The following is a 12,770-nucleotide window of genomic DNA, read 5'->3' on the forward strand; positions in this document are numbered from 1 at the left end:
TTCCAAACAACTACCTAGCCCATAGAGCTCATCACATGTAAATTCCATGCAGATGAGGCTATTAGCTATTCAGGGGCGGCTCAGGGCAATCTGCTGCCAGAGGCGAGGAAAAAAAACCCCCACTCCCCCGCCCCCCCAAAGGCATGGCGCAGGTCAAATCACAGAGAGAGCGGGGGCGGGGGGGGGGAGTGGGTTATCCCACTTGGAGTCTAGCCCTCTTGGTGATTTGAAATGCTGGGGAAGGGGGGATGCGAGGGTCAGGGTTCCCAGAGGAGTGGCAGGTAGAGTGCTAGAGATATTCCAGGAAAAATCCCATAAAAAAGCAAGATACATGCAACCCATTTGGTATTAGGCCTATTGTAAAGTGCGTTAGGTGTGAGCTTGGCCCTCAGAAAGCTATGAATAAACTGAATTACAAATTACAATACAGTAAATCTCCCATACCAAAACAGCACTAACTGCCAGAGCTCAAACTGTATCAACCCTACCCATGAAAAGCAACACTGCATATATTACATCAGGCCCTAAAACACCAATACACCTCCTATTAAGAAAGCAGAACAAGCCAGGTACATAAGAAGTTGCCATACTGGTTCAGACCAAGGGTCCATCAAGTCCAGCATCAAGTCCTGCAGTGGCCAACAAGATACAAGCACCTGTCAAGTACCCAAATATTAAACAGATAACATGCTACTAATGCTGGTAATAAGCCGTGACTATTCCTTAAGTCAACTTGACTAATAGCAGTTTATGGACTTCTCCTCCAGAAGCTTGTCCAAACCTTTTTTAAACCCAGCTATGCTAACTGCCTTAATCACTTCCTCTGGCAACAAATTCCAGAGCTTAATTGTGTGTTGAGTAAAAAATAATTTTCTCCAATTTGTTTTAATTATGCTACTTGCTAACTTCACAGAATGCCCCCTAGTTCTTGTATTATCTGAAAGAGTAAACAACCGATTCACATTTACCTGTTCTAGTCCTCTCATGATTTTGTAGAACTCCAACATATTCCCCCTTAGCCATTTCTTCTCCAAGCTGAACAGCCCTAACCTCTTCAGCCTTTCCTGATAGGGGAGCCGTTCCATCTCCTTTATCATTTTGGTTGCCCTTCTCTGTACCTTCTCCATCGCAACTATATCTTTTTTGAGATGCGGCGACCAGAATTGTACACAGTATTCAAGGTGCGGTCTCACCATGGAGCGATACAGAGGCATTATGACATTTTTCCATTTTATTCACCATTCCCTTCCTAATAATTCCTAACATTGTTTGCTTTTTTTCACCATCACAGCACATTGAGCCAACAATGTCAATGTATTGTCCACTACGACACTTAAATCTGTTTCCTGAGTGATAACTCCTAATATGAAACCCAAAATTGTGTAACTACAACAGAAGTTATTTTTCCCTATATACATTACCTTGCCCTTATCCACATTAAATTTATTTGCCATTTGGACGCCCAGTCACCCAGTCTTGCAAGGTCCTCCTGCAATATATCACAATCTGATTGTGATTTAACTACCCTGAATAATTTTGTGTCATCTGCAAATTTGATCACTTCACTTGTTGTTCCCCTTTCTAGATCATTTATAAATAAATAGATCCCTACACAGGAAGTACCTGCTAGCAGAATACTTCACCTCAATCACACATGCTGAACATAGATCCTCACCAAATACACAATAAGGAGGTCAAACTATAAATAGAAACATGCAGACAAAACTGAACTGGAAACCGCAACAAAGCCAGATAAGCAGTACAGAATGGAAAAAGAAAAACATCACCATTCCTTATAAAACATAGAAAAAAAACACAAAATATAAATTATAATACTAAAACCATACAAATAAGAACGTTTCAAAACAGCAGAGTATCCAACAATCAAATATTGAAAAAGTTTTTAAAATTTCCCTAATACCTATAAAATATTTTAAAACAGCAGACACATGAAATACCATCCAATAATTAAAAAGAATAAAGGATAAAAAAAATTCTTTCTTACTTCCCGCAGGGACTGAGGACCCTACGGGCTTGTCGGCAGAGCTGCGCTTGGATGAGCCTGACGGCAGGGTGAGGCGGCCGCGGATGGAGAGTTCTGAAGGGCAATTTTTCTGCCGCCTGAAGCGGCCGTTTCACCCTGCCTCATTACAGAACAGCCTCCTGTAGCTATTTTAACCCCGATGCAGAAAATCCCCCGGCGTCCAACGCGCAACTTGTTAAGGTGGCAAACTTAACTCCAGCCCCCCGGGGCTAGCGTTAAGTCATTCCGCGAGTGACAGGATCTCAGGTTTTCTCGGACCCCCCCCCCCCCCCCTCTGCCATCAGGATAAGCAATGAGGAAAACGACCCGGAGGAGAACGGGCCAAACATCACAGTCACATTACGCCTGCTGATGCACGGAAAGGAAGTCGGCAGTATCATAGGGGGGGGGGGGGGGGAAAGGAGAAACAGTTAAAAGAATACGGGAAGAAAGCAGTGCTCGGGTCACTATCTCCGGAAGGCTCCAGCCCCGAAAGGATCACTACAATCACTGGATCTACTGATGCGGTCTTCGATGCGGGATAAAACGTAATCCCTTATTGACTGCCCGATGCACTTATGGGATCACAGCCATGTGTCCTGGACGCCCGATGCATTCTGAGCGCTAGGGATGCACAATTTTTCCCTAGCGCGTTTTTTGTTTGGTTTTTTTTAACGCAGCAGCTCATTTTACTGTAGCATTGGGCGCCCCGGAGAGGTGGCTGTGCGGGTGTTAGGAAACTGGGCGCTCAATGCAAGTGCCTGCTTTACCGCGTATCTTATTGCATCGGCCCCCCCCCCCCTCAACAAAGTATCATTTCCAACTTGAAAGATGGAACTATGCGTTCTACAACCGAAGTCACCACACACGTAGAGTAACCACAGTACAGCGTGAGCACATCTTCTGTGCGAATACAAGCAAATGATAGCCATTTCATGCTTACTGCAAAGAAGTGTTTCCAGGGGCAGAGTTAGGACAGGGAAATCATTTTACGCGTGTACTTCCAATTTCCCCCAAAGTATACGCGTAAAGGTTTGCATGGACTTTCACACCCGCTCTTTAACAGGCATATATATGTGCGCGACCAGGGCCGTTCTAAGGCCTGCGCAGTCCCGCAAATTTTCAAAGCAGCCTTGCATATTCAAGCCTGCTTTGAAATTACGGCTATTATAAAATTGGACTCACCATGAATGGATGTACCTTAGTGTTTTAATGGGGCCAGATAATGAGTTCAGTATAAGAAAAAGGACAAAGATCCAGGACAGAACAGTAAGAATCAATAACAAACCCATTAATGAAGCACAAGCATCAGATTCCTTGGTTTTGATTCTGTCACTAATTGCAGGGCTGGGGATGGAAACCAACAGGCTCATTTTTTTTGGGGGGGGGGGGCTTGTAGCCTGCTCAGAAAAGACACACACACACCAGGACATCTGGCCCACGAGGAGGGGGCTGCGGTGGCGCTGACGTGCCTTTGTCTGGACTCACCCCGCGGCTGTAGTTGGACGTGGTGCTGCGGATACTCGGTGCCGGGGACCCCTGGGGGACTGGTGTGGAGGTGCCGCTTCGGTTCGCCAGCTGAGATGGTGACTTACGGCTGTCGGGAGAGGGCTTGATGTCAGTGATATCCAGTGAATGGACGCTGCCCCTGAGGAAGGAAGAAGACAGTTACAAATCTTGTGCGGTCTCTTGAAATGGGTGCAACTGCAGCTCTGGAAATCCAGTAATTCTGCATGTTTCCTTTCAGGTCAAATGTAGCCATAAAAACTGGACACTGGAGAGACCATGCTGCAGATTCTTTTTCTTTATTACAGTAATATACCTTTTCCTGGTTTCCATATTTTACAGCTTTATAGGTATGCATACATTTCAATATTCAAACCTTACGGCCCCTGCTGTACATGCACACACACAATCTACAATAATATAACCCAACCCGTGTGGTGCACAGTCCTGCCGAAGGTTTAGAAGCTTTTTTTTTTTTTTTTTAAAACTCCGGATGCATTAGCATAGCATCAGTTTATTTCTTTAAATCCCTGATATAGTAATCTGGGAGTTAAAAATGTGTGCTAAAAACTAGCACACAGTTTTTCTTAATGCCCAGATTGGCCTGTCTGCAACCCGGCGCACACAAATCTACACCTGATTTTATAACATGTGTGAGCAGCCGCGCGCATGTTGTAAAATCCGGGGTCTGTGCGTGCAAGGGGATGCACACTTGTGCACCTTGCATGCGCTGAGCCCTAGGGGAGCCCCGATGGCTTTCCCTGTTCCCTCCGAGGCCGAAATCGGAGCGGCCTCGGAGGGAACTTTCCTTCGGCCCCCCCCCCCCCCCACACACAGCCCTACCTAAAACCCCCCTGACCTTTGTTTAAGAAGTTGCGCCTGCCTCTGGGCAGGCGTAGGTTGCGCGCGCCGCCAAGTGCCGGCGTGCGATCCCCTGGCACGGCTGCTCTGCTGGAGACCTCGGTCCCGCCCCCTCCCCGTCCCTTTCACAAAGCCCCGGGACATACGCGCGTCCAGGGGCTTGCGCGCGTTGCCGGGCCTATGCAAAATAGGCTCGGTGCGCGTAACCCTTTGAAAATCTGGCCCTTTGTGAGCAATTCTCAGCACCACAGGTTGCGTGAAAGTCCATGGGTATTCTTGTACCCGCTAACCTGAGAGCTGACTGACAAAGGACAGCTACTGTCCTGCTGAGTTTTCCTTTAAAAATTAGTCAAGCGAAGCCCACAGGCATTTTCCTTTGCTCCTCCTTCCCTCAAGGGCAAAGCTGGCATGGAAAAGTGCACGAGGGGTATTTCAACATGAAATCCTTGTGCGTCCTTTCCTTCCCTTGCTCTCATCCCTTGCTACTGAGCCGGTCTAAAGTCAGCCAGATAACTTTGAGTTAGCCAGATAAATTTATCTGGTATTCAGCAGTGCGGCCACACCACTGAATATTCCGGACAAGTTAGCCGGGGACGGTTATTAAGTTAATTTGTTCAGTCAGATAGTGTTGAATATGGACATCTAGTATGTTAAAGCAAGGTGCTTATTTCGACAGTGGTGGGAATATGACGACGACTTCTAGGCTTCCCAGATCTGTTTGGAAGCATTCCCTCGCGCAGTGAATTTGTAGGATGCATGCGTGCTGCAGTCTGTAGGCAAGAACCCAAATATTGTTGTTACTGTTTGCGCGATATGCTTCACTGGCTAAACCAGCAGTTCCAGAGACGCCCTGGATGGGGCTCTTGGAGGCTCCTGGAACTGCTTGTTAAAGAATTGTATTAAAGCAGAGACAGGGGGTCCCCAGCGAGTGCAGCAGAACTGGTGAGAGGCCCTTGATAAGAAATTGGTTGCACACCACTAGGGGCTCCCCAGAAGGCCCTGAAGGGAGCACTGTGGTCACTCAACTACAAAAATCAAAAGTACGAATAACGATGTGAAAAGCGTAATAGGTCCCGAGCTGGCTTAGAAGAGGATTTCAGCTGGAAAAGTCTTGAAGCGTTGGGCTCAGTAATACAGTGCAGTATGTATCCTGTGCCCTAAGGAAAGGACAGCCTTGCCTCGTTCCGTATCTCAGCAGGTCGTTAGCTATTCAGCATAGCTCTGAGAGTCACTGGGCACTTAGCTACTAGGGCTTCAATCAGCGCCTTCACTAAAGAGCATGTTATTAATTACACAAGAATCCACGGTGCTGGATTCCTTGGTGAGAGAATACCTATTGTCAGTTTCCTTGGTGAGAGAATACTTACTGTCAGAATTATAAGCAGAACATGAAAGCAGAGGGTGTAGCTGAACTGAGCTCTTGCAAGCTCTGCTCTCTCAGAGGGCTAGGAAGGGAGTTACAACAAAGTGGAAGTCACAGGAAGTAAGCATGAACAAGAATGGATCCAAAATCCAGAACGCAAAGCTGGTCCTTTTCATAGAATTAATACTGTACATCTGATGAGGTATTTAAAATAACTGACATGCTGTTTTGTATATGTCCTGTACCTTTGATTATCGCAGTCCAGTAACTATAATGATTCTTTAATAAATGGAAAAAAAAAAGTATTTTGTCTTGGAAGACTGTGGTTACATGCCAAATCTGTTCCCTTTTCCCACTGTCCCGTTTAAAAGTCTTCTGGGGCCAATTAGCCAGTCCAGACCTCCAGTTTTGAAATAACAGATGTCACCTTGTACTGTGCAAGCCTGAAGACACACAATTCCATCTCAGTCACTGCAAAATGAGTTCAGCTATACCTCAAAAAAATCAGACTTGCAGCCCTACTGCAAGATCGTATTATAAAACAGACAAATCAATGTCACATGAGTGGATACTTGTGGGTCAAGTGGGTACACGGAGTCATAACCCTCAAATTCTAGGATGCCTTCCCTCCTCTCAAACAAATTGCACAAAACCATTCTCCTTTCCTTCACTTTTAACAGCAGTTAGGACTTTAAAGATGTGTAGGTTAACCTGGGAGGGTTGAGAAGTCACATACTGCACATGCACCTTGCTTTCATCCCCTTTGGCAAGTGTAATCACAGCACAGTCACACTTAAAAATGACAGAACTGAGATCCCTAAGATCTTTATCACCAGTACAAAGCAGAATGGTCTCTTCCTGTTCTCCTGCACGAAAGCTCAGCAGCATTTGCAATACTCTGACAAGCCCATGATCCAGCTGCCCGCAAGCCCTCTGCTGTCCTCTGACATCCATAAGAGGCACAGTTGGTCCCAGAGCAAGGAAGCTCAGCTTCAGTCTGAGAATTAAAGGCAGAGGCAAACAGCTGCTATGCATGTGCTTGCCTTATGATTCACGGGCACAATTACAATCACGTCAAAGCTCATTATGGATTACAAACGAATGGAGTAATGTGAAAAAAAAAAAGATGAAACAGGCCCTGCGACATGAGCAGCGCATCCCTAAGCTGTAGTAACTGTTTTACACAGCTGCATGCTTTGTTAGCGTATCCATCATGCTTAGCTCTCTTCTGAATGTCCGACAAAACGTGCAACAATTTCTTTGCGGACAGTGAACCTCCCCACTTTACTACTGAAAAAAATCCAGAAACTAAAGATTTATAGCAGTGGTTCTCAAACCGGTCCTTGGAACTCACCCAACCAGTTGGGGTTTCAGGTTATCTGCGATGAACATGCACGAGAAATATTTGAACACAGCAAGTCATTTTCATAAAAGGCGTATTCCACAGTTAAGATGGTGCTTTACTTGCAGAAACTGTAAGTTTACCCAGACCAAGCAGAAGAGACTCTGGGGGTGGGGGTTTGCACTTACGCATGCACTTTTGCATTTTTTCAAAAAGCATGCGTGTAAAATTTCAAGAAAAGTTTCCACACACAGAATAAGCAGATGTAATTAGGTGCGGGTAGCTTTGGTGGAATCATTTTCAAAGGGAGCCTGCGTGCCTTTGAAAATTGGTGTGACTTGGGACAATCAAAAGCGCAGCATCATAATGCATCTGGGTGACAAGTCACGAGCGTCACTCGCCTTGCACTAGTACCCCCTAAGCTAACATTTTATCATCATGTTAATGCAGCGGCGCGGATTATCTGAAGAGCAACGCGTTAGAGAAACTGCATCAATGATTAGGTTCCACCTCTCGGCTTCCCAGCTAGCTCTTTATCATGTCCCACTGGTGACCATCTGATTAATCTGCTGGTTTTCTACTTTATTTATTTGTTTGTTTTTGGCCGTGGGAAAGAAGGGAAGGAGGAGATTTAACCCTCAATTTTTTCCCACAGGTATTTTTTTTTTTTTAAATTTTGCCAGCAGTTGTTGGATTCTTTTTGGGTTGTCATTGTTTTTTCTTTTGTGGCATGCACCAGTACTGTGCGTACTAACAAGTCATATATTGTATTCTTAAAAAAAAAAAAAAAAAAAAATGCAATAATCTCAAACATTTACCAGCACAGACCACAAGGTTTCCACATACAAGATATAAGCATCGGGTCTGGTCTGTGCTAGATGCTCCTGGCTGTGGTTGTGTTAGGACTGTCAGGGTTGGCAGTTCCAGTGCCTCTCTCAAATGTTTGTTTTCGCAATGTGAAAACCCTTTCCAAGGCCCTGGTTATGCATGCTAATTATACAACAGAACAAAACCTGGGAACCACCAGCTCAAAAGATAAAGTCACAAGGAATTGCAATTCCAGAGAATCATAATTCTTGCATATGCAAATATATTCTAATTCCCTTTCATTCTTGTTCAGCCTGGCTGCTGGAGGGGCTGGCGACTAGGCGCGCACACACAGCATGAAGGCAGCTGAAAAAAAAAAAAGTTTGGAAGGTTTGGAAAACGCCATATTCTGCAGCAGGGCCCCTCTCACAGTGACAGACTGCAGCTGTAAAGAGCTCAGAATGACCACTTATGGATAAAGGAACGAAGGAAGTACATAGGAACACGGAAACAGAACAGCAAAGGAGAAACCAAAGCTGCAAGCGAAAAAAGAGCACCACAACGAAAAGAAAAAGCACCATCTGATGAGACTAAATACCAAATCAGACCTCTGGACAGTACAACTGGTGTCACTCAAAGCTTGCATGCCATTGCATTCTTTTCTCGTATCCTAGTCTCATAACACTGTTGTGAGGGTCCCTAGATGGCCCTGTACGGTACTACACAGAGAACAATTCTAGTAACCACACTGGCCCCAGGAAAAAACAAACAAACAAAAAAACCACAAACTGAATTCTTTTCAGGGCTATGATACTTTTCAACATTTTGAAAAATGCAAGAATCATCCACGGTCCATAATGTACACCCGAGCCTTCCAGATTGCATCGGCCCCTGGATCCAGAGGTGGCCAGAGCTGAGCTATTAAGAATTAATTTATTTGTTGGTTGCAGTGTGTGTGAACGGGGGACACTACCAACACCATTGCAGCCCAATCCGGACTCCAGAGAGGCACGAGAGTGTCCCCAGCACCCTCCAGGTGCCTCGCCCGTCAGACTGTTCGTTCCGGAGCGGAGTCGGCTCTGTACACGTGCTGAGTCTCCAGCTTCTTCGCAGGAGGAGGTATTTTGGCTGCGCCTGCTCAAGCCCATCTGTCTTGCATGCAAACTGTAATTAACACTGTTGCACGCTTCCTCTGGCTTAAATTTCTGTGGTATTGATTTTTCCCAGGAGGCCTGCCATTCCTCACTGTCTCAGCAGCTGCTACATGAGGTGATTTTTCAAACTTTTTCTCAAACACAGATTTCTGTTTATGAAATCAGAATGATTTTATGAAAGAAAATTCACTTTGATAAACAAAACTAGTTTCCAGAATACCTAAATACGTGTGTGTGACCTTTATACAGGCAAAGAGCAAAACTATCTTTTTTTTTTTTTTTTTAAACTATTTTGTTTTTGGTCCACCATTTTACCCCCTGCTGGAACTGCGCCATAAGCCTTCATCTGCGGATATGGACTTTCTGTTCAAATGGGTCTCTCTGATCGTTTATTTGTATTTTTATGGTTTTATGCATGGGGGAGGGGGGGGTAATTTTCAAAAGCAGTGTAAAGGCGTCGGCAGAAACGCCCATGATTTACACCAGTTTTCAACACCTACGGCACTTTGAAGATTATAGGAAGTAACGCACACGGTCTTCCCCGTCAGAGAGGCTCCCTAAAACAATAGCCAAGCAGAACCATCCCTCACCTGTCAGAGTTTGACCCACTTTGGATATTAACGTCTGGATTCATCCTCCTTCCATCCTCTCCTTTCAGTGCCAGTTTGCTAGTTTTCTTGTCCAGCAGCAGGCTGCAAATAAAGGAAGGGGGAGGGGGGGGGAAGCAAAGTCCAACAACGTTACCTCAGCAGAAGAATAAATGCATTGAAGCGTTTGCTTTCCGGTCCTCATCTACAAGCATCTCTCTACCCACCGCCACCCACACCCCCCTGCACCCAGGACAGGTTCTGGAGCTGCAGGCCGAGCCAGTTCCAGCTCTGCCCCCACGAGTCTCCCAAGTAAAACAGAACCGCAAAGTCCGAATATGCAGCGAGAGCGGCACAGTACATCCCCTCGCAATCTGGAATTTGGCGGGCCACCCATGTCAGTGAGGTCAGTGCGTGAAGAACTGGATGGCCCGGCCTGGTGGCTCGGGTGGTAAGTGCTGCATGCTGCCATGCCCCAGGACCATCACTGCAATGGCCAGACAGGAGGGGGGGGGGAGGGGGAGAAGAATCCCTAAGTAGTTATGAATGAAAGCTCACAGGTCCAGGCCCTCATCTTTAACATCATAGGAGGAAACCCCACATCAAGGGAAGGAAGAGAGGAGGCGCAGGAGGGACTGAGGGGAGGGCTAGGAAGATAGAGAGCAGCCAATCCCAGGGAGCGGGAGGGGAAGTCACAGTATGGAAGGTAGTGGCGGGGGGGGGGGGGGGGGGGTGTGAGGGGTGGAAGGGCAGGAATATTAAATGAGTAAGCTCACCAGGTTTATACCCCGCCCAGACAAAGCACATGCTTCATGGCAATCCTGAAGCAGCCAAAATGCTGCCAGCGCGGGTTAAGGAACCTCACCCTTTATAATGCTGGGCAGGAGGGAATGCCAGGGGTGCTTTCAGCATTTTGCACCAGTTCCCTGCACGCCTTTGCCTTCACAAGCTGCCCAAGGACAAAGAACCTGCAGATGTCTCAACCCGCTTTTTCCAGCCACAGCTTTCATGGAGGCATTCTGTAACATTCGCCACCCCAGAAATGCCTCCATGAAAGCCCGGGTAAATGCGTGCCCTCTTACCCTGGTAAAACAGGTTTGTAAACTCCCCCCCCCCCCCCCCCCCCCAGGTCCTCTCTGTGTGTTCGGGTCTCTCTGATTACGTTTAGTTTAATCCCAAGAAACTGCAGCACCGGTGCTTTTGCGTTTTGCTTTTATTTTCCTTGATGTCTTTCACAGGTTTTCGGCGAGAGCTTCTCTGCTTGCTTTTACATGCATAAAGCTACTTTAAAACTTCAGAGAGAAGCTGCTGGCTTTGTGCTCAGTGTCTTCCCTTCCAGCGAAAATCGATCTATAATGCACATGAAGCCGTACAATGGTTAAGCAGAGGCTGTTTCTTTAATTGGGACATTTCCTAGGCAACCAATTATTCACAATTCTCTGTAATGGCTGCTCTCACCGGGTTTTGGTTTTTTTTTCAGGATGCATTTAGAGGTTTTGTTTGTGTTTTGTTTTTTTTGATGCTCCAGTTCCTTAATAGCAAGAACAGATAAATTGGGACAGGTATGTTGTGTAACCATCTCGAATCAGATCTGGAGGTTGAAAAAATTTTGAGAATTAGCAGGGCAGGGAGAATGAAATTTTATATTTGTGCTTCTGTTTTTACTTGACTGTTATGGGTTGTATGATGCGTGGTGCGATGTGTCTGTTCCTAAAGAAGTGATGGAATTATTTATTTATTTATTTATTTTTATTGCGCCTTGCCTTGATGGGATTCTATAACACGCATATTATATAAATCAAATGATGCTGTAGAGGAAGTTTCCAGTCCACATAGGGTTCCATCCTTTCTTCAGTCATGACCCTTCCCAGCTCCGTTTGGGTAGGGTCGGCTTCTGCTCGCCAGGAGATTCAGAACCGGCCAATCCGAATGGCCTACCTGACCTTCCCCCACAGGTGAAGCGCCTAAAAACATGGAAACAGGGAAGATGTCGGCTGATGGGGACCTCTCGGTGCACTCTGTCTGCTCACTGGTACCTACAACAGGCAGCATAGTCACAGGTCTTACTTAATTCTCTGGTGTTCACCCTCACACCGCCACCAAGGCCCCTTTGTGTCTGGCCCATGTATACCCGAATTCTGCCTTTAGTTCTGGCTCCTATAACCTCCACTAAAGGTTTCTTCCGGGTATCCAGCACTCTCTCTCTCAGCATAAAGTTATTTCCTCGCTTTCCTTCTGAGGTCCAGTGGAGAAGTTTAGGGGCACTGGTTTTATTTGTCTAAGTGCCTACAGATCGGCAGCAGCCCCTGCCAGAAGATTTGGTCCCTGGGTTTGCTAGAAAGATCAAGACTGAACGGAAAGTCATTGCTGCAGCATTCTGGGGAGAGGTGGTGTCAGCGTCTCCATCTGTCACCTCTTTCAGCTAGACAAAACCATGCCACCACCGATTCATATTCTTACATGTCATCTTTAATAAATAACAGCAGTTCCTTCCTTTAAAAGCCACATGGTCTGCCACTGTACGTTTCGCATTTCTATGCTTCTCTATCACCAGAGCCTGGCTCTCACAACAAGCTCTCCTTAAACCTTCAGAAAACTGAAATAATTCTGAGTCGTTCGTCTCCTTATCAAATTCCATCAACTCTCACATTCGATAATCATATACTCTCCACTGTGAATGTACGCGACTCAGGTGTTATCCGGGACCCCACAGTAAACATGAAATCCCAAATCAAAATCCGTCGTTCAAGCCTCTTACGCCAAACTCAGATTACTTCGACACATGAAACCTCTCTTAGAACCACCAGATTGTCCTACATCTCTCCAGGCCTGGATCCTAACAGGCACTGGTTACTGTAACTCCCTACACACACAGGGATATCACAGTGCACACTCAGAGCCCTACAACTTGTTCAAAATTCTACTGCCTGTCTGCTGACTGCCTCTGGTTTACATGAATATATATATATATCACACCCGCACTTCACTCACTCCACTGGCTGCCTTGTTCAGTAGAGAATATAAGATGGCCTTTATAATCCACATCCTGCTTAACAATGTCACCTCCCCATGGACTAGCTCATCATTACATCTCTACGTTTCTACCAGAAACCTCAAGTCTTCTGAG

The 12,770-nt window shown here is 46.0% G+C and overlaps 1 protein-coding gene across 6 annotated transcripts in view; it reads right to left on the bottom strand.

Annotated features, from left to right (window-relative positions):
* The window catches only part of SYTL5 (synaptotagmin like 5), a 186,838-nt gene that overhangs the window by 51,826 nt on the left and 122,242 nt on the right, over window positions 1-12,770 (bottom strand). For all 6 annotated transcript variants that reach the window (XM_029603207.1, XM_029603206.1, XM_029603201.1 and 3 more), the window contains 2 exons: window positions 9,647-9,748; window positions 3,512-3,671 (listed from right to left, as the gene is read on the bottom strand). In XM_029603207.1, coding sequence (XP_029459067.1) covers window positions 3,512-3,671; window positions 9,647-9,748 — 262 coding nt within the window. The remainder of the gene's footprint in view (window positions 1-3,511; window positions 3,672-9,646; window positions 9,749-12,770) is intronic.

This window comes from Rhinatrema bivittatum, chromosome 5 (genome assembly GCF_901001135.1).
Source record: "Rhinatrema bivittatum chromosome 5, aRhiBiv1.1, whole genome shotgun sequence".
NCBI classification, from domain to species: Eukaryota; Metazoa; Chordata; class Amphibia; order Gymnophiona; family Rhinatrematidae; genus Rhinatrema; species Rhinatrema bivittatum.